This window comes from Macaca mulatta, chromosome 3, assembly GCF_049350105.2.
Source record: "Macaca mulatta isolate MMU2019108-1 chromosome 3, T2T-MMU8v2.0, whole genome shotgun sequence".
Lineage (NCBI taxonomy): Eukaryota > Metazoa > Chordata > Mammalia > Primates > Cercopithecidae > Macaca > Macaca mulatta.
In genome coordinates, this window is record NC_133408.1 from 88,138,784 (window position 1) to 88,160,945 (window position 22,162).

At 38.9% G+C, this 22,162-nt stretch overlaps 1 protein-coding gene across 10 annotated transcripts in view; it reads right to left on the reverse strand.

The window, feature by feature from the left end:
- SUGCT (succinyl-CoA:glutarate-CoA transferase) overlaps positions 1-22,162 on the reverse strand; it is a 748,045-nt gene that overhangs the window by 545,713 nt on the left and 180,170 nt on the right. For all 10 annotated transcript variants that reach the window (XR_013415382.1, XR_013415381.1, XM_002803307.4 and 7 more), the window contains one exon: positions 9,868-9,963. Coding sequence is in view for 8 of the 10 variants with exons in the window: in XM_002803307.4 (XP_002803353.2) it covers positions 9,868-9,963 (96 nt within the window). In the remaining 2 variants the exon portion in view is untranslated. The remainder of the gene's footprint in view (positions 1-9,867; positions 9,964-22,162) is intronic.

The window sequence follows — 22,162 nt, forward strand, 5'->3', positions numbered from 1 at the left end:
CTAGAAGCCTTATACTCCCTTTAACAACTGAGTGATGTTGCCATACAAGATTCTCCTCAAACTCTATTAATTTTAATAATGCTATATTTAGATAATGAGCTGAAGGCTACAATTTCCGAAAAAGTTCTAAGAAGAGTTTTTTTAAAACAAAATTACCACAGCATGTTGCCCTCTTTTCCTCTCTAAAAAATGGAAAGAAATTAAGCTAAAAATCCCATAAAGTTTAAGAAAGAAATTCAGCTCTGTTTATTTATTTACTCTGCCCCTAAGCTTCTATGGGTAGTTTTCATAGAGACTATTTCATATTTTCATAGAAACTATTATTCACAAAAGCTATAACTATTAGTTCAACACACCAATAATAACAGGAGCCACCTTTTATTGAGGGCTTACTAGAGTCAGATACTGCACGAAACACTTAGTACAATGATCTCTTTTAATTCTCCAGGTCTGTCTGACCCCAAAGCTCAAGTTCTCCCAAATTTGCCTGCTATATTGCCTTTGAGTCCCTTGAAATCAAGGGCCAGTTCTTCCTCATCTGGAGGCTTTCAGGACTAAAACACTGCCTACCCCACAGGGGACTCAATTAATTATTTTTTAATTGGTTTGTCAAGAGTCATTTGAAAGCAATGGACTGAAACCATGGTAGGGGGAAACCTACACTTGCCCTACAGCTCATAATTCAAAAATACTTCTGAAGCAAGGCCAGCTATTAGGTTTGGTACCCACCAGAATAATAGCAAACTTGACATTTGTTAAAGAGATAATGGAAACAGATTAGAAGAATTCTAGAATCTGCCCAAAAAAAAAAAAAAAAAAAAAAAAAGACACACATCCACGACGTATCCAGCTTAGTTTGGATACAGTCAGAAAAGAAATGTTTGTTTCAGTTTTTTGTTGTTGTTTGTTTTGTTTTGTTTTGAGACAGAGTTTTGCTCTTGTTGCCCAGGCTGGAGTGCAATGTGCAATCCTGGCTCACTCCAACCACCACCTCCCAGTTTCAAGCGATTCTCCTGCCTCAGCCCCCCCAGTAGCTGGGAATACAGGCACGCACCACCACGCCCAGTTAATTTTTGTATTTTTTAGTAGAGATGGGGTTTCACCAGGTTGGCCAGGCTGGTCACAAACAGAAACAAGTTTTAAAACCTTAAATCCATGGTTCCTATTTATTCTAGAACATAACTGCTTAATGTCTCTAGGCTTCCTTTTCATCAAACTAAAAGAAGAATAAGCAAAAATTTTATAAATACATATATACATGTATGTATACATATATCTCCCAGTTACATAGTACGTGTCCAGCATGATTATTATTACTGTTATTACTAATACAACAATTATATTAAGCATGTGATAGAATCATATGCCTGTTTATACCTTCACATTTTAGTGCTTTAGTGTGACTATGGTAAAATAAATAAATACAAAGTCACACAGGAAGAGACAGATATATATCATTTACATTTTGACTTTTTAAAAAAAATCCTTGACATGGGTTTAAGGGAAAAAAAAGAAAAAGATTCCCAATGTTACCTAATATGCCATGATTTAACAGCACTTTGACATTTTTCTAAGGAATGATAGCAAAGTACTGCATATCTTCAAACTTGGAATTTACTGCCTGTCTGAGTCTCTGCTTCTGCCAAATTAAATATACAGTATAATGTCCCTACCAGAAATAACATAGCACAGCTTCCTGCTCTACTCCTTGGTTGAATAAGCCCAAACTGGAACAAGGAAGATGTTATTTTATTTAATCATATAAATAATTGTTTCCTTCAACCTCTTGAGTTAGAAGCTACTTCAGAAGAAAAGTTTAGAAGAAATTATCATGTGAATTATCAGCCCATTTAAAGGAAAATTCCCATTGAAAGGCTCATGAAAGAGCATAAAAAAAGAATTCTCATTAATGAACTACTCAGAAAGTCAACTACCCCGAGCTATTGCATACCACCTGAACTCCTGGGGTCTCCCATTGGTCTGCAAAGCACAGACCACATCATAGAATAGACAGCAGAGGGCTTCCATCCAGCAAACATCACCCAAATTTTTTTGGAAGAGTCCTGTATAGTAGCACATACAGAAATAGGATAGTATTTGAAAAAGACATTGCTTGGGAATCAAAGAAAGGTTGGTGGGCTTTTTAAGGTAAAAACTATGATCTGGCTATGTGCGGTGGCTCATGCCTGTAATCCCAGCACTTTGGGAGGCTGAGGCAGGTGGATCACCTGAGGTCAGGAGTTCAAGACCAGCCCGGCCAACATGGTGAAACACCATCTCTATTAAAAATACAAAAATTAGCCGAACGTGGTGGCGTACATCTGTAATCCCAGCTACTTGGGAGGCTGAGGCACAAGAATTGCTTGAACCTGGGAGATGGAGGTTGAAGTGAGCCAAGATCGCGCCACTGCACTCCAGCATGGGCAACAGAGCAAGACTCTGTCTCAAAAACAAAATATGTATATGTCTTACACATATATATATATAATCGTCTGCTTATCCTATGAAGTATAATACAGGTGATAGAGGACATAAAATGCAGATGCAATGCCCTTAGGCAAAATATGGAAAGGGACACTTTCTCTCTTGTGACAGGAAGGAATGTAGTGATCTATACATAGGTTCAAATGCAAGAGTTTGGGAGGTACAGTAGAGAAAAGATAAGGTAGTTCTCTTCTGGTTGCATTACTTTTAAGTGGAATAAGAAACAAAGTCTTTAAGGATGAGGAGAGATGGAAAGATCTTAGAGAAGACAAGACATGAGGTAGTTATCTCAGAGGGGGAGAAAATAAATTACCTAGGTGAAGGTGGCAGGATTTCTGGGTAAGCCTGAGAGGCCACTTGAGAGAGATGGCCATTGGGAGGGAGATCATCAGCATAGTAGCATATTTTCTTCTGGCCATATCCACCACTTGACTGCAGGCCAGGAATAGATAAACTATTAAGTCTATCTGCACTGGGATTTTGCCAGTTAAGCATAAAGGTAAAGGTGTAGTCATTGATAATAATAGTCTAAGACCGGAAGCAATGGCTCACAGCTGTAATCTCAGCACTTTGGGAGGTCAAGGTGGGAGAATCACTTGAGTCCAGGAGTTCAAGACCAGCCTGGGCAAGATTATGAGACCCTGTCTCTAAAAAAAATTTAAAAATAGCTAGGCATGGTGGTGTGTGCCTGTGGTCCCAGCTATTACTTGGGAGGCTGAGATGGGAGGTTCACTTGAGTTTGAGGCTGCAGTGAGCTATGATCACACCACCACTCCAGCCTGGACAACAGAGAGAAACTCTGTCTCTAAAAAAATAATGATAATAATACATTCTAGATCTGGAAACTGAGTGCCCCTACTAACAGCATCAACATCACCATGAAACAGAATCTGTATCTTAACAAGACATCCAAATGATTCACATGCACTTTAAACTTTGAGAAATACCAACTGAATGGGAGTGGGAGCCAAGTGAGAACAGAAAAGGATCATTACAAGAGAGGAGAGGTTAAAGAAAGGAGAGGGTGGACTGTTGCAAGGTCCTCTATATGGATTTTACAGACACCAAGACTGATGACAGGAGAAATGACTGGGTCAAAAGAAGAGAGATTAACAAAGCCATATGGGAAAATTGATAACAGATGGCCAAAAGGCTTGGAGTCCTGGTCATAATTGAGGCAAATGGGTATAAGGAGTGATGGGACTCATTCTGGTAGTACTCTATTTTATTTATTTTATTTTATTTTATTTTATTTTATTTTATTTGAGACAGGGTCTCACTCTGTCATTCAGACTAGAGTACAGTGGTGCCATCACAGCTCACTGTAGCCTCAACCTCCCAAGTCAGGTGGGAGGCTCAAGCAATCCTCCCACCTCAGCCTCCAGAGTAGCTGGAACCACAGACTTGTGCCATCACACCTGGTTTCTTCTTCTTTTTAATTTGAAAGACAGGGTCTCACTATGTTGCCCAGACTGGTCTCAAACTCCTGAGTTCAAACAATCCTCATGCATAAGTAGTGCTGGGATTACAGGTGTGAGCCACCACGAATGGCTCTGGTAGTCTTTTTAAGGAAAGGTTATAGTCTTATTCTCAAGACTGGCCTCTCAGGCAATTCACCCTGTCATGAGGGCAACACTATAGCTGAAGGAGCTGTGGTTTTACCAGGAGCAGAATAAACTGTGAGCTCCTTCAATTCCTGCTGCAGAAGGAATGAGCTGGCGGACTGTGTTTCTCGTCAGAAACACAGTCTGGTGGGCTTCTATTAGATCTTCACATCAGCTTGCCCCTTGGGAAGGGATTCACTGTATATCAAAACTAAATAATTAAGCACTTAGTATAGTGGTAGCTACCCAAAGCTCTGTGGGCACAAAGACTGTGCCTGCACTAGAGAGCACAAAAACTCATAGAAGACTAGAGAAATTCATTGCTCTTGAAAAGAAGAAGAGAGAGACAAGGGACCTCTGAAGGCAGAAAGGAGAAGGGAGAGAGAGAGAGAGAGAGAGAGAGAGAGAGAGAGAAGATGGGGAGATTCTTATGCTATTCAGGACAGTGAAACTCCCTGGTAACAATCAAAGGATGTGGTTAGAAAGGTGAGGTCTCCTGTTGTAAGACTGGGTACATTTCATCTATAAAAAAATACTGCTCTTAAAATATAAGAACAGATGGTGAGGACATGGAGAAAAGAGAGTGCTTATACCCTGCTGGTGTGAATGTAAATTAGTACGACTTCTATGGAAAACAGTATAGAGATTTCTCAAAGAACTAAAAAATAGAACAACCATTCAATCCAGCAATCCCACTACTGGATACCTGCCCAAAGGGAAAAAAAATTATGATATCAAAAAGATACTTGCATTCATATGTTTACCACAGCACTACTCACAATAACAAAATGATGGAATAAACCTAAGTGCCTGTCAACAATGGACTGGATAAAGAAAATGTGGTATATCTATACCATGGAATACTACTCAGACATAAAACAAGAGTAAAATCATATTGTCTGCAGCAACATGGATGGAATTGGAGGCCACGATCTTACGTGAAATAACTCAGAAACAACAAGTCAGGCTGGGCGTGGTGGCTCTCACCTGGAATCCCAGCACTTTGGGAGGCTGAGGTGGATGGATCACCTGAGGTCAGGCGTTCGACACCAGCCTGGCTAACATGGCAAAACCCCATCTCTACTAAAAATACAAAAATTATCCAGGCATGGTGGCACAGGTCTATAGTCCCAGCTACTCAGGAGGCTGAGGCAGGACAATCACTTGAACTCAGTAGGCAGAGGTTGCAGTGAGCTGAGATAGCACCACTGCACTCCAGCCTGGGCAATAGAGCAAGACTCTGTCAAAAAAAAAATGGCTGGGCACGATGGCTCATGCCCATAATCCCAGCACTTTGGGAGGCCAAAGTGGGTGGATCACTTGAGGTTAGGAGTCCGAGACCAGCCTGGTCAACATGGCGAAACCCTGTCTCTACTAAAAATACAAAAAAATTAGCCAGGCATGGTGGTGTTTGCCTGTAATTCCAGCTACTCAGGAGGCCGAGGTGTGGAATCACTTGAACCAGGGAGGCAGAGGTTGCAGTGAGCCGAGATCGCACCACTGCACTCCAGCCTGGGCGACAGAGTGAGACTCCACCTCAAAAAAAAAAAAAAAGAAAGAAAAAAGAAACAGCAAGTGAAATATCACATGTTCTCACTTATAAGTGGCAGCTAAATAACATGTACCCATGGACATAGAGAGTGGAATAATAGACACTGGAGACTCGAAAACGTGGGAGGTGGGAGGGGAGTAAGAGAGGAGAAAGTACTTATTAGATATGACATACACTATTTAGGTGATGACTGCACTAAAAGCCCAGGCTTCACCACTACATAATATTTCCATGTAACAAACTTGCACTTGTATGCTCTAAAATCTAATTTTAAAAGAAGTAAATAAAAACTCCATTTTTTTTTCCACTATATTCAGTATTGCCCGTCCTTGTGAGTGTATTCATGAATGGATCTTCTATGACATTGGAGACAGGTAGAGGTCAGTGTGGGTCACAAGCAAAGGAGGACATGCAAATGAAGTTTCCTAGAAGGTTGAAGAAATTTGGGCAAGAGTTTTAGATAGATGCAGGTGATGAAATTAAGAGAATTACTGTGTTAGGCATGTATCTAAAGGACAGTGGCCCAACTGACAACTATGTTACATAATAAAATATATTCTTTTTGAAGACCAGCTATCTGCTTTCTCTGCACCCTCCTCTCCCATCTCTAGAAGCCTACTGTCTTTAAGTATAATTGTTTAAGGACTGGGAAACATACCTATGCATTAAAAATATTACAGGTTCATACCTGTAATCCCAGCACTTTGGGAGGCCGAGGCAGCCGTATCACTTGAGGTCAGGCATTGGAGACTATCCTGGCCAACATGGAGAAACCCCATCTCTACTAAAAATACAAAAACTAGCCGTGCCTGTTGGCTTATGCCTATAATCCCAGCTACTCAGGAGACTGAGGCAGGAGAATGGCTTGAACCTAGGAGGCGGAGGTTGCAGTAAGCCAAGATCGCGCCACTGCACTCCAGCCTGGGTGACAGAACAAGACTCTACCTCAAAAAAATAAATAAATAATTAACAAACATTATGTAACTATTAATCCCTTAAGCTAAGTGCTTCTCTGTGGCAGGGTCCACTAGAAATGGGAACAAAAGAAGCAGTGAAATCTAAAACTTCTTTTTAAAAATCTGAAACCTGCCAGACACTGAGGTTCGTGTCTGTAGTCTCCGCTACTCAGGATCCCAGCTACTAGGAACACCTGAGCCCAGCGGGTTAAAGCTGCAGTAAGCTATGATCACACCACTGCACTCCAGCCTGGACGACAAAGTGAGAATCAGTTTCTTAAATAAACAAATAACTGAATTATCAGAAAAGCATCCACCAATATGTTCAACAAGTAGCAAAATGATTATCTCAGCTCTGTCTATGTTTGTATAACTTACTTAATCTTAAAAAAGCTGGCAGCCAAAGAATAGGGAAGAAAAGGGCGTGAGTGGATAATCAATCTGAGAAGTTAAGAACTGCATGCTTATAAAATAACACACAAACAAGGATCACTACTTTTCTGAAATTTACATTCCATGCATTGGAGGTATATAATCTTTCAGATAGGGTTCAATAAGAATGGAAGAGAGTGAGCTAGGCACTTTAAGTAACTCCTGTGACCATCAGAGTTTTCCATTATAGAGAGGCAACCCAAAAGTCAGACAACTCAACTTAGATGCAAAGCTGTAATTATTACAGAAAACTGAATTATAATTATCCTGGCATTCACCCACAAAAATATTCCCCCAATCTATTTTTAAAATTGAAAACAGACCGGAGTCTCTAAGCATATCTAGGACCCATCTTGGTATGCTAGTTTCATTTCAGCTAAATTTGCATTTATTCCTTAATCACAGTGCTGAACTAGTTTTTGGGAAGAGGAAACAAATTAATTCTGGGCTCTTGAGGAAATACCTTGGTAGATTTCTTATTTCTTACAGATAATAAAGCTGCAATCAACTAAAATCAAATAAGCATACTATCCATTTTATGTGAATGGCACAATTCAACAGGAAAAGTACATTTCTATCATTGAAGAACAGACAAACACAGACACAGACACACAGAGAGAGAGAGAAAAAAAAAATCCTGTGTCTTTTACTTTCCAAAATAAAAGCCAAGATTCTGAATTTCTTTTCACCACATAGTGAAATAATTGAGGGCATACCCAGGGTGCCAGAACTCTAGGTGCACATGCCCAGAAGGGACAGCTGAGGTCTATATAAAGCTTTTTAAAATGACACTCCATCTTTTAAATGAGCAAAAAATAAACTATAAACTTTATGCTTGAATGTAGTGAACACCTACCTATGTGATAGGATTTGGAATTACACTAGAGAACCTTTCAACTCAGGAATGCTTTCTTCACATACATCACAGGCTGAAGGCCAGGCCAGGCATGGTGGCTCATGCCTGTAATCCCAGAACTTTGGGAGGACAAGGCAGGTGGATCACTTGAGGTCAGGAGTTCGAGGCCAGCCTAGCCAACATGGTGAAATCCTGTCTCTACTAAAAATACAAAAATTAGCCAGGCGTGGTGGCACACGCTGGTAGTCTCAGTTACTCAGGAGGCTGAGAGAGAAGAATCACTTGAACCTGGGAGGTGGAGGTTGCAGTGAGCTGAGATCGTGCCACTGCACTCCCACCTAGGCAACAGAGAAAGATTCCATCTCTAAATAAATAAATGACTGAAGGCCAGATTTCCATTATTTGAGATGATTTCACATAGATTCCAACATTGTTCTCTGTTAAAATACCCTTGAGAAAGACCTCCATTATCAATGATGAGTATAAATTTAGCTGATCAGACCCTTGACCTAGAAGCAAGTTTGATGGAGACCCTTGATAGGGGTAGAGTTGATGAAGGAAATTGAAATCACCTTTTCTTGTCAAAGGTAGCAGTATCTGAAAGAATATTCAACAAGGAGGCAGGGGACCACAGTTGGAGTCCATCTGCCCAATCTAGGTATCATATTTCTTATCTGAAAAACACGAAGACTAAATCTGGTGATCTCTAACCAATTCAAAAATGTAATAACTTCTGTGAAATGAAGCAAGTCTGGTTAGAAGTATAGGGTCAGTCACAAAGGGCTAGGAAGTGGGGAAGCAAAATGTCATTAATGGTGGTCATAAAACCAATGGTGGAGACAAAGGGGAAGAAGTGGAGAAAACACCTCCACAATTGTAATTACACCTAAACATCAACTCAATGTGTTGAAAAGCAATTCTACAGTGAAATCATAGTAACGCCTCAAGTAAGGGGCCATGAATATAAACAGAGAGGAAATAATCCTAGGTTCATATTGGGTCACTGCTTTCCTCAAATTCTGATTTTAAAAAATTGAAAGGAAACTAGTTTTGCCTAAGGAAATAATGTCTTAAAGCTAAAAGGATGATTAGCAGGGTTGATTAATTTCCTGGCAAATGAAAAATGCTGACGTTTTTGTTTTCTCCCAAGAGCACTAGCATTGAAATGACTCCAGTAAAATTCACTCATTCACTCCACAGATATGTATACAGTACCTAACATGTGCTTCCATTGATTGTGAGAAGACATACAATGAAGAAAAAGTCACCTCTACTCTTAAGAGCTTGCAATAGAGTACAGAAGATATGCAGATACATTAATAAATAGAACAACATACGGTGCAACTGGACCAAGCAAAGGTTAGGGATTGGAAGAAGAGCTAGGTTTTGTTTTAAATTTTATTTTTGAAAGACCACAGTTACTTCACATATTCATTTACACTAGCCAAAGTCAAGAATTCCTAAGGACAAGTTTAGACACTTAATAAAGAACAGCAGCTCCTGAGCCATCTGCTTTGTTCCAAAAATGAAGAACCATCACACGCAAATTTTCATTTTACTTCAATCCTGAGAGAATATTATTGTCAGATGGGGTAGGTAACATTTGTTTTATAACTGACATGGTTAACAAATCATGCTTTATAAAATGGCTATAGTCAGTGCCTCTTTTAGGTGGGGAAAAAAAAAAAAGAAAACCATCATCTGAGCCCAAAAGTCACTTATTTTCAATGAGTTCCTTTGATCTGTTTAGGGGTCCTGTTACTAATCTCTTTTTGATGAAGAAATATGCACAACAGAACTTAATGTGAACGACAGAACCTTGTTATAGCCAGACACAGATACATTACAAAAAAAAAAAAAAAAAAAAAAAAAAAAAAAAAAAAAACCTTAAGGATTTGTGTATAGAAAGAAATCATTTTCCAAAAACACATCATATGAAACTGCAAATTGCAATAGCCCAACCCTAGACTGCTGTAGTCTTACCTGGTAAGGAACAATACTGCCATGAGCTGTACCCCAACGTTTTGCTTCCTTTCGAACAATAAGATAATTTGCAGCTATGTGGGACAAACACGCCACCTACCAGGAAAAAAAGTAAATAAATAAAATAGAACAGCTAGTTTATCTATACTCATAAAGAGAATGTTGTATTATGAAAGTAATTTCACTTCATCTCATTGTAGAAGAAAAAAAAAACTGTCCATCAAGTTAGAAAATATACAGGCATTTGTACTTTTATCCCACAAATGAAGAACGGTATTACATTATTGCGTGAGACTAAATAACAGTCAACTGAGAAATACAAATACATAAACGTTCAACCCCTAAAAAGATTATCTAAAAGCAGAGGTTGACCAAGCAGATGAAACTGTGGTCCAGCCTTTATCACCAAACCCACAGCAATATACATCAGCAACTCGTACATTTTTTTTCCCCTCTGCATGTGTCTCCTTTTATTTTGCACCAAGATAACACAAAAAGAACCTGTGTCATCACTGAGTAGATGAACCAAAGCCAGGAGCCACATTCTCTACATTTCTGATGATCTAAAAAAGCAGTAATAATAAACCTCCATTATATTTAAGTCAGTTTAGCCAGGTTTTCTGTTACTTTCTGCCCAAAGCATTCTGACACAAAAGATCAAGATTATTTGACTTTTAAAAATTAATTAGTGGATCATCCTCATTTAAAGAAACATGACTATACCTCTCCCAATCTGTTCCTAGTCCCGCGTGCTCATTGTCATACTCAATTCAGTTTTTGAGAACTGCAGATTAAAGGGGTCATCAAAAATCTTACAGTCAATTTCTGACTACTGTGGTATTTCATGGACAGATCTTGACAAATCTACAATAGCTCAACTCAATATGACGATAATATGAGGATAATGAATTGATTCCTGGTGATCTGCCACAAGGATCTTATGTTCCAATGAATACGTATGGCTCCACCACCACAGAACTATGGAAAGGAGGCGATCAAACGATTTTCCATGGATTCCAGAAAAGAATAAAAAGTGGTTCTGGCCACACAACATCATCATGATGCATCAGCTTGCTTTTCCCTTTCTAGATCGTCAGATGCAACTGGAAAACCTAGCAAGCCAGTCATTAAAACATACCCCAAAATGAGATTGGCTCCTGGAACAACTCAAGGCATGATTTTTCAGGCCTTTTCTTGCCCCCTACCTAGCACAGCAGCTGTGCTTCCTACAAGAAATATCAATACGACTCAGCCTGGATGAATCTCCTTACTGCTGCAGCCATTCTCCTTTACTTTATTCTTGGGACTTAAACTCACTTTTATGTTCATTTACTGCTCTGTCAAAATTAGAACTGCCTTGTGGCAGCTGGTTTGGCTGTACAGCCCAGGTGGCAAAACTAATAAACTTTGAGTCATCCACTTCTGGACTTCCATCTGGTCTTGGGCATTTGAACCATGGAGCATTCCAGGGCTGCCTGGGGCCGCCTAGTGCTAATCACCATTTCACAGATCACTTCTGTGTCTTTCAAAATGGAAAATCAAATCAACATTTTGTAGCAAAAATGCCCTGGATAGGAAGTCCAGACATGGACAGTTGAAACCTGGATGGTTTCTCTCTGTCGACCTCTAAATAGTTCCATGACTGTGGGTATATAATTTACTTCTTTGATCTTCTGATACATTCTCTATAAAGTCTTGGGCATTTCAGCTAAACCAAAGGTTTTCAAATTTTTTTTAAAAGCAGAACTCTTGTATTCAACTAAATAATACATGAAATCCTAATATATAAATATGTAAGCAGATAATATTTCAAGTGCTCTGGATGAAGCAGAAGCAGTCCTGCACCACCACCCAAGCAGCATGAACACAAAACACAATTTGCAAAATAGTAAGTAATCTTCAATGTGCTTACAAGGCAAATTTGGTGTACACTTCGGGCTCTATTATTCCTCTTAACAATCTGGCAGATAAAAAGACACGAGGGGCCGGGAGCAGTGGCTCACACCTGTAATCCCAGCACTTTGGGAGGCCGAGGCAGGTGGATCACCTGAGATTGGGAGTTCGAGACCAGCCTGACCAACATGGAGAAACTCCATCTCTACTAAAAATACAAAATTAGCCAGGCATGGTGGCACATGTCTGTAATCCCAGCTACTTAGGAGGCTGAGACAGGAGAATTGCTTGAACCCAGGAGGCAGAGGTTGCAGTGAGCTGAGATCACACCATTGCACTCCAGCCTGGGCAACAAGAGCAAAACTCTGTCTTAAAAAAAAAAAAGACACAAGGGATGCAATAGCAGTTATTTTCCCATGACACCCCTTCCTGAAATTGGAGACATTTTCTGAATTTTGAGGTCTCTTTTCAGATCTAGCTATGTTATTATTCTTTTTATTTATTTTTTCATTCAAATAAATCATGGTGAATGTCACTCTCTAAGGGGCTCTGTTGCTACCAAAGGCCAAGAATTTAAATTAGTAAAGGTTATTCTGTGCAAGTAGTCAATCACAAAAGGCTTGTTATTTCTACTTCTCTAATTTCAAAGTCAATAGATCAACATCATCAAGGGCTGCACGAGGTGGTGAGGTGGCTGGATGATCACAGGCCAACTTATAAATCCTAAATTGATCTAAGATAGTTGCCAGGGATAGGGAAGGACCGGATTCCTAGCTGGATATCAGCTTGGCTGCCCCATTCCTTACCCACTATCTTATTCTTTCTTTTCAATTTTTGACTTCTGTGTTTCTGACCCTGCCCCATTTAGAATGAGTTTGAATGAAGAATCAAAACCCATCTCTCAAACTGTTTGCAAGTAGAATACTATATACATTGCCTCCTCCATACAGTGGTAGTTAATGAAAACAAAAAGCATTTCAGAATTAGCAGCTCACGTTGGGCAGAAGGATTAAATAAAATTTTAAGCCAATTGCCATGAAAAAACAAACTGTGGGCCAGGCGTGGTGGCTCATGCCTGTAATCCTAGCACTTTGGGAGGCTGAGGCAGGTGGATCACTTGAGCCCAGGAGTTTGAGACCTGCCTGGGCAACATAGCAAAATCCTGTCTCTACTAAAAATACAAAACAAACAAACAAAAAAAAGGTGGGAGGATCACCTGAGCCTGGGGAGGTCAAGGCTGCAGTAAGCGGTGATCACACCACTGCACTCCAGCCTCAGCAACAGAGTCTCAAAAAAAAAACAAAACCAAAAAACAAACAAAAAAAAACAAAATGTGATTTGTCAGCAACAACTCAAAGGCAAAGTTGGGGAAAAAAGAATTCTATATTTTAAGAAAGAGAGCAACATGGCTAAACTTAGCAACTCAATGTTTAAAGGCGGTATTACCAATCTGAAAGTAATCTACTATTTACAGGGATGTATTTTAAGGCAGGAGAAGGGAGAGAAAGTCAATAGCTATGATGTGATTATGTATGAAAAAAATCAGAGGTTTCCTGGGCAATTAATGACAAATTTTGCACAAATTAAAAGAATGCAGGATGTGACTTTTTGGTTAATAACTATATACTGTATGCCCATTCTAAATACTGCATTAGATCATTACTTTCATTCCCTAAACTTAGGCTTATTATTTCATCAAGTGGACGCTATGTAATTTACTCAGAATGTTGCCTTTTTATGGTTTCATCTAAACAAAAAAGCCAACTTTGGTTTAATAATAATCATTCTGACAGCAAACTATTATTTTAGATAACAGAGTGGGTCCTGATATTCTTTGTTTCTAACCAGAAAACCAATCGGGGGGTCAAAATGGATCTCAAAGAGCACAGCCCCAAAAGGCTTGAGGAAGAATATGCCCAAATATTTCCCAAAGCAGTCCCATGCTGTCTGTCACCACATGCTCCACTTCCACCGAATGAGGATCAAGCTGCAATAATACAATCTTTCAAATTCAAAAGGACAACCAAGTGTGACAGGTAAAATGAGAAAAACAAGACTAGAACCATGGTCCATTGCATCAAAACAGGTCATTTCCCCCCGCTTCCCTTGTGTGTCTTCTGGCCTACAGCTAAGTTGAACTCAACACCAACCATGCAATCATCCACCTGCCCACATTTCCACCTATTCCTCAAAGTCCATTTCAACATCATCTTTTCCATTAAGCCCCAATCCCAGCCAGCAAGCAAGAGATTATATTCCCTGTCCCTGAATGAATACAACACTTAATTTATCTGATTTCTGCTGCACTTTCACAGTCTTCCTTGTACTACAACTAGAATATAAGATGTCAAAACTGGAAGGAGTTAGGTCACTACTTCCTTAACCTACCCACGCATCCCAATCACCTATGGGATTCCTAGAACCCACCCCATAACAAATGAATCAGGTTTTTCAGGGATGGAAACCTGAAAAAAAATAATTTCACCAGTGTAGTATTAATGGCACACCAGAGTTGAGAAGCAAAGCCTTACAAGAGTCTAGTCAAACTCCTTAATATCCAAACGGACACATAAAGGAACATAGAAGAAAAATAACTTGGTCAGGTACAGTGGCTCATGCCTGTAATCCCAACACTTTGGGAGGCCGAGGCAGGTGGATCACCTGAGGTCGGGAGTTTGAGACCAACCTACCCAACATGGAGAAACTCCGTCTCTACTAAAAATATAAAAAATTAGCCGGGCGTGGTGGGGCATGCCTGTAATCCCAGCTACTCGGGAGGCTGAGGCAGGAGAATCACTTGAACCCAGGAGGCGGAGGTTGCAGTGAGCCGAGATGGATCATGCTATTGCACTCCAGCCTGGGCAACAAGACCAAAACTCTGTCTCAAAAAAAAAAAAAAAAAAAACAAACTTATGTGAGGACATACAGCTGGTTAGTAACAGAACTTTACTCCAACAACACTGCCTTCCTCCATGCTACAATATTATTTATATATTCTCCTATCCCTCCTTTTAAATTAGGAGCTCTTTCAAGGTAAGACTTATTTATTTTAAACCCTTTGTATGTTTCCATAGCACTTAACACAGATCCTGAACACTATTTTTAACAAATGAATGAAAATGGTAATTACTACTTGTTTAATTATTCAGCAACTCCTGAGTGTTGCTATGTGTAAGGCTTTATGCTAGGTACTGAGTATACATAAGGAAATGAAAAAGATATGGTTTTGCCTTCTTTGAAATAGTGGGGAAAATAACTAAACAAAGAATTATAGGACCTGCCATGGGGAAAGAGGATGGAAGACAAAACTGGAAAACAAAGAGTAACATGTGTGAAAGCTCAAAGGCAGGAAACGGGTTGAAAGAACAAAACTGAAAGAAGACCAATATAACTAAACCATGGTGAGAAAGAGACTGAAATGAAATGAAAGAGAAAGGCAGACAGAGGTCAGTCATTGTAGTAATGGCAAGGAACCATTCTTTGCACATCTTGCAGAATGATCATTTCAGAACAATCACAAATTGTATCGTCATTCTTCTATTTAAAACCCATAGGGATCCCCCGACATTTGTAATTATATTCAAAGAGTGAACTAAAAAGAGGCAAGACAGAAAGGGGATTGTTAAGGATATTATAAAGGTCCAGGCATAATTTGATGATAGATAGCTCAGAGAAGGTTGGTAGCAGTGGACATGGGAAATCCTGGGTTTAAGATACATTTTAAGAGCAGAACAGGCAGAGCATGTGAAAGACTGTATGGGCAGAGGATGCAGATAGAATGGTGACAGAGAGGAGAAACCAAACTTAACTCCCACAGTCCTGCTGAATATCTGGGTAAACTATGACAGCATTAACAGAAAAAGGGAAATCAGAGAGAGAAGTAATTGAAGGGGAAAGAAAATAAAAGCCCATCTCTGAATGTGTTGAATTTGAGATGCCTGTGATATAATCAATTAGGCAGGACTCATTAGCATATAGAAAGTATTTAAAGTTCTAACCCAGGGGGAAACAGAGATAAAATAAGAGAAGAAATCGGAAATAATCCCAAACAAGAGAAGATAAAGTTTCCATGCAAAAACAGTCCTTCCTCTATCACCAAAGGGATGATCAAAGATGTAGGTACAAACTACTAGAACCAATTTAAATGCCCAAGAATGGGTGTTTTAAATAAGCTATGACATCTGTATATAACAATAGAAGATGAATAGGCACTTAAATGACACAACAAAACAATATAGCATCATGTGAAAAAATATTCATAACATTTTGTTTGAATTTTATCTGAAACAAACTTTTTAGTTCAGAACAGTGTTCAATTTATAGAAAAACCAAGATAGTACAGAGAATTCCCATCTATTCCATATCCAGTATCCCTGTTATTACCATCCTACATTAGTGGAGTGCCTTCTTAACAATTACAGAGCCAATATTGACACTTATTATTAACTAAAACCCATACACTCGGATTTCCTGACTTTTCACTTCATATACTTTTCCTATTCCAAGATCCTACCCAGGATACCATATTGTATTTAGTCATTCTATGTCCGTATTTAGTCATCCTGGCTTCTCTTCGCTCTGACAGTTCCTCATACATTCCTTATTTTTTATGCACTGAAAGTTTTGATGAAACTGATCAGGTATTTTGTAGAATTTTTCTCGACTGGGATTTTTGTGATGTTTTACTCATAATTATACTGGAGTTATGAGGTTTTAAAAGAAAGACCATAAAAGAAAAGCACCATTTTCAACATATCATATCAAAGATATACAGTGTCAACAATCAATCTTGATCACCTGGCTGAGGTAGTGTTTATTAGTTTTCTCTGCTGTAAGATTATTCTTTTTTCCTCTCCCTTTCCATACTGTACTCTTTGGAAGAATGTCACTACATGCAGCCTATACTTAAGGGATAGAAAGTGATGGTCCTGCTTCTGGAGGGTGGAGTATCTACATAATTATTTAGAATTTGGCACACATTTGTCTCCCTTTATTTATTTATTCAATCATTTATTTAAATCAGCATGGTCATGCGGTTTTTTTTAAAAAAATACTTTTTTGGTTATAATTCAATACCACTTTTTTGTTTTTGATCAAATTATTCCAGTTTTGGCCACTGGGACCTCTATCCATGGGTACCTGTGTCCCTTTCACATACCACACGTCGTTTTAGCACTTTGTTTTTAGTACTCCCTTACTTTGTGACAATATAAGATGCTCTGGGCTCACCTTCCTATTTCCTTTCCCAGTCATATAGGAAAGCATAAAGAGAATAGGAGTTTTAGGGTAAAGAGCAAATATTTATTTCAGTGTCAATCAGCACCTTATTCATTCCATACTTTATTGAAATAACGCTGACATAAGCCAGGTGCAGTGGCTCATGCCTGTAATCCCAGCACTTTGGGAGGCCAAGGCAGGTGGATCACTTGAGGTCAGGAGTTCAAGAATAGCCTGGCCAACATGATGAAACCCCATCTCTACTAAAAATACAAAAATTAGCTGGGTGTGGCGGTGGGTGCCTATAATCCCAGCTACATGGGAGGCTGAGGTAGGAGAATCACTTGAGGCGGAGGTTGCAGTGAGCCGAGATAGAGCCATTGCACTACACTCTGAGCAACAGAGTGAGACTCCGTCTCAAAAAAAAAAAACACTGATATCACACCTACTATGTGCCAGGAATTGCTCTAGATACTGGGATACAGCAGAGAAGGAGAAAGACATAGTCCTACTCTCATGAAGCTTACATTCTAGGGTAAGCTACATTCAGACATAAACATACAGAAAAATACCAAGAAATGATTCATGCTATGAAAAAAATGCAACAGAATCACAGAGAGTGCTCTTTTAAACTAATGGGTTTAGTAGAGGCCTCTTTGAAGATGTTATATTTAATTTAAGGCCTGGAGAAGGCATGCTAAAACCTGGGAGAAATTTTTCCTTTGGTTTGAGACAGAGTCTCACTCTGTTGGCCAGGCTGGAGTACAGTGGCACAATCTCAGCTCATTGACCTCCACCTACGAAGTTCAAGCAATTCTTCTGACTCAACCTCCCAAGTAGCTGGGATTACAGGTGCACAACACCATGCCCAGCTAATTTTTGCATTTTTATTAGAGACACGGTTTCACCAGGTTGGCCAGGCTGGTCTCGAACTCCTGACCTCAAATGATCTGCCTGCTTGGGCCTCCCAAATGCTGGCATTACATGCATGAGCCACTGTGCCTGGCCTAGAAAAAATCTTTCTAGGCAGTGAGATCAACTAGGTAGAAGACTTTAATATGCTAAAAAGCATACATACAGTGAAGAACAGAAAGAGGGCCATTGTAGTTGGAACTCACTAAGTAAAAGAGACAGTAGTACAAGAAGGGGTCAGGAAAGTATACAAGGGCCATATCATATGGGTCCTTGCAGGCCTGGGTAAGGATCTCAGATATTATTCCAAGTGTAATAGGAAGGCATTGATTTCTATAATTAAATCACCTGGTCACTATGGCGTATGTACAGGCAATGAATGAAAGCAAATTAAGTCACATTACAACTCCCATTTTGTAAGAAAAAACTAAAGACCAAGGAGATTAAATATGCTGTCTAGGTCTCACAGTTGACAACGGAAAAATCCTGACCCAAACCCAGGTCACTGTACTCTGTACACCATCCCTAAGCCACTACCTCCTCTCTGTTCAGCCTTTCTTCTCCCTGCCCCTTTCACCCAGGTAGTGAGTAGCTTTACCTTTATATCTTTGGTTGTATCCTTGGCTTCACATTTTATATTCCAGGCAAGTCCCCCTATATCAATGGAATGGACTGGAAGTCCTCTACTGTCCCCTGTACTTAGAAAACACACTGTTAACTAAACCAATAAATTCTCACATCCTTCTGCTCAACCTCACTCATCTACTAACTATAAAATGTCTTACAGGGAAAAAATTGCTAAAAGAGAAATGAAGGGGCTAGCATTCGTAGAAAACATAACTTTCAAGAAGAAAAATTGGACCTCGCCTGAGGAAGAGATTTCGAGTTTCTGGCATCTCCCTTTTTAACCTAATACTGTTACTTTACATGTCAAACTCCCTTTGCAATTTAACTTGCTTCACTTAGTCCCTCACACCTTAAGGTGAACAAATTTGTTCAGAATAACTAGGGTCGAGAAGGAAAAAAGACCCCAGAGTACACAAGGTATATTGGCCATGCCATGTTAAAAAGAGAATCAGTATTCTACCCATCGGTGCCACATTTATCATTGTTTCTAGTATTGATGACTGATCAGAGCTAACACTTACTGTATACTGTTCTAAGCATTTTACATGAATTATCTCATTTAATCCTCATAACTTTATGGGAGAGGTACTATGATAACCCCATTTTAGAGATGAGAAAACTGAAGCACTGAGGAGTCTGATAATCTGCTCAAGGTTATATGCCTAGTAAGTGGACAAGCCAGGATCTGAACTCACCTAGCCTGGTTTCTGGCATTCTATACTAAATTAGATACAGAATCAGACTTCTCAAAATTTCTGAGTGGCCCTGATCCTGGAAAAGTTTAGTTGGAATTTACTACTTGGTAAAGAAAAAATAGTGATTGAGCATCCTTTCCAATTAGGTGAACCTCTACAGATAAATTTGACCTTAATTATTACGTAATACATGATGCAGTACTTATTCAAAGTTTTCTGCTTTGCTGCAAATATGGTTTGGCTTCTACTGCAATGTAATTAGAAATAAACTTCAAACCATAAATATTTTACCTGTAAACATTGAAAACCAGTAGAGTTGTTACATAATTTTAAAATCTCTACTTTTATTTACTTACCAGAGAAAAAACACATAATGGAATTACTCTCTTCATAGTCATTTCTTAACTTAATGAAAGGAACATAACTATTACCCATTCCTCTGAATTGTCATTAACAACAGTCAAATCATATTGATATGTATATTACTTATGAACTCAAAAGAAAAACAGATCATATTATACTGAGAATAATTTTCCCAATCCATATGAATCAAAATCAGACATATGAGGAAACTGGGTATCAAATGCCAGAGGTAAGACCAGACAGCAAAGAGAGACAGAATTTCAAAAGCGTGTTGAGAATAATACATCAAACATATTTCTTACCATGAACCACTGACCCAGTCAATCACATGACTCAAAGAGCAGTTATGAACAACTAAACAAAATGTGATGAGTAAGTGGAAATGTAGAAAAACAACATTTAATGACAGGGTGTGCTTATTTATTCCTGTGATAGCAAGTCTTCAGTTTCAAGTGTCTTCTTCAAATACTCTTTTACATTTTAGATAACAGATATAAAATATAATATATAAATATATTATATAAATATAAAATATTACATTATTCTACAACTCTAGTTTTGAAAGTTCTAAAAATGACATGAAACTTACTTGTGTTTATTACTTTCTTCATGCATTTAACAGTTATTTAATAAATAATTATTATATGCAAGGCAATCTGTTAAGTGTAGTGGGAGATCCCAAAATCAATAAAACAATTTCATCTCTCAGAAAGGTTAATTTGTTATTTATAATTCAGAATAGAAATGATCAATGCTACAAGAGACGTTTTTAAAAAATTAAGAAGGGATAAAAAGTGGCATTCAAGCTAACATTTTTTGATAAAGAGAATTTAGTCAGGCAAAAACAAGGGAAAGGGCCTTCCCAGTAAGAAAATATCGTGGTCACAGTCACATGTTTGGAAAAGTATTGAGAATAAAAACTGAGACAAGCCATTAAATTTAATGACCAGGAGATCACAGATGATTCTTAAAATGCAGTGTCAACAAAGCAGCAAGGACAAAATCCAGATTAACAGGGGCAAAGGAATGAATGAAAACAATATGAGAGCCACAGGGGTATCTCAGAGGCTCATGTAAAAAGGAGAGGAGAGATACTGGACCATAGCTTACGTTGGTGAGCAGAAAAAATAAAGGTTTTATTTTTGAGGATGTAAAAAAATAAAATAAAATAACTGACCAGGCACAGTGGCTCATGCCTATAATCCCATCATTTTGGGAGGCCAAGGCAGGAGGACCGTTTGAGCTCAGGAGTTCAAGATCAGTCAGGGCAATATAGTAAGACCTCTTCTCGGCTAAGGAAAAAAAGAAAAAATTTAACTGGACGTGGTGGTGTGCACCTGGAGAAGCAGCTACTTAGGAGATTGAGAAGGGAGGACTGTTTGAGGCCAGAATATTGAGGCTGCAAAGAACTATGATCATGCCACTGCACTCCAGCCTAGGACACACAGCAAGACTCTGTCTCAAAAAAATAAAAATAAAAAAATAACTGGAGTTCATCTATATATACAAGAGAAAAGAATAATTGAAGATGTGGAGTTCTAAGCACGATGGAGACAATGAGAAAAAAAGTAGAAGAGGAGGGTTTATGGTTTGAAATGTCATCTCTCAGTCAACTCTTCCCTCATTCACTCAGATGGGTCATTTTGTCTTCTGAATCTCTCTGTCTGCTAGAATGCAAGCTTCAGGAAGCAAAGGATTTGTTTCCTGCTCTCTCTCCACAACAGGAACACTCCCAAAACACACTGTAGGCAATCAGTAACTATTAGTTAAACTCAAAAATAAATGAATGAATAACATCCCTTTCCTCTCATTTGAAGAATTTAAAGAAGAAATGCTTTAAGAGAAAAGGAGGAAAGTTAGGTACAATTCCCACAGAAAGCTACAATAGTAGAAAAGCATCTCCACAGAATGAGAAGGTCAGGCTGAAATTTGCCTCGTTTAGTGGCTCTGCCCACTGAAGTGACAAAGCCCAAGTCCACTTGTTCCTTCCCCACATACCAGATGGATAAACATAGAGGCTGGGTTAGGAAACAATGTCAGGCACTGAGGCCCCATATTCAGGGTGAAGAAAGGAGGAAAGGTGGCTTAGGGAACAATGAGGGAATCTTCAAGGAGCAAGACCCTGTGGGGCTAAAATTGAGTGCATGGTGATGCTAAAGACCCATGGATGGGTAGAGAAAAGAAATAGCAAACCTTCCCTGACGTCAGAATTGGCTTGGGGTTTTAATCATAATTATAAAGGGATGCTGGATTTTGTCAAATGCTTTTTCTGTGCCTATTGAGGCAATCATGTGATTTTTGTTTTTAATTCTGTTTATGTGGTGTACTACTCAGCCATAAAAAAGAATGAAATAATGGTATTAATAGCAACCTGGATGATGATGATGATGATGATGATGATGATGATGATGATGATTGTTATTATTATTATTATTCTAAGTGAAGTAACTCAGGAATGGAAAACCAAATATCCTATGTTCTGACTCATATGTGGGAGTTAAGCTATGAGGATGCAAAGACATAAGAATGATACTTCGGACTTTGGGGACTTGCAGGAAAGGATGGGGGGTAGTGAGGGATAAAATATT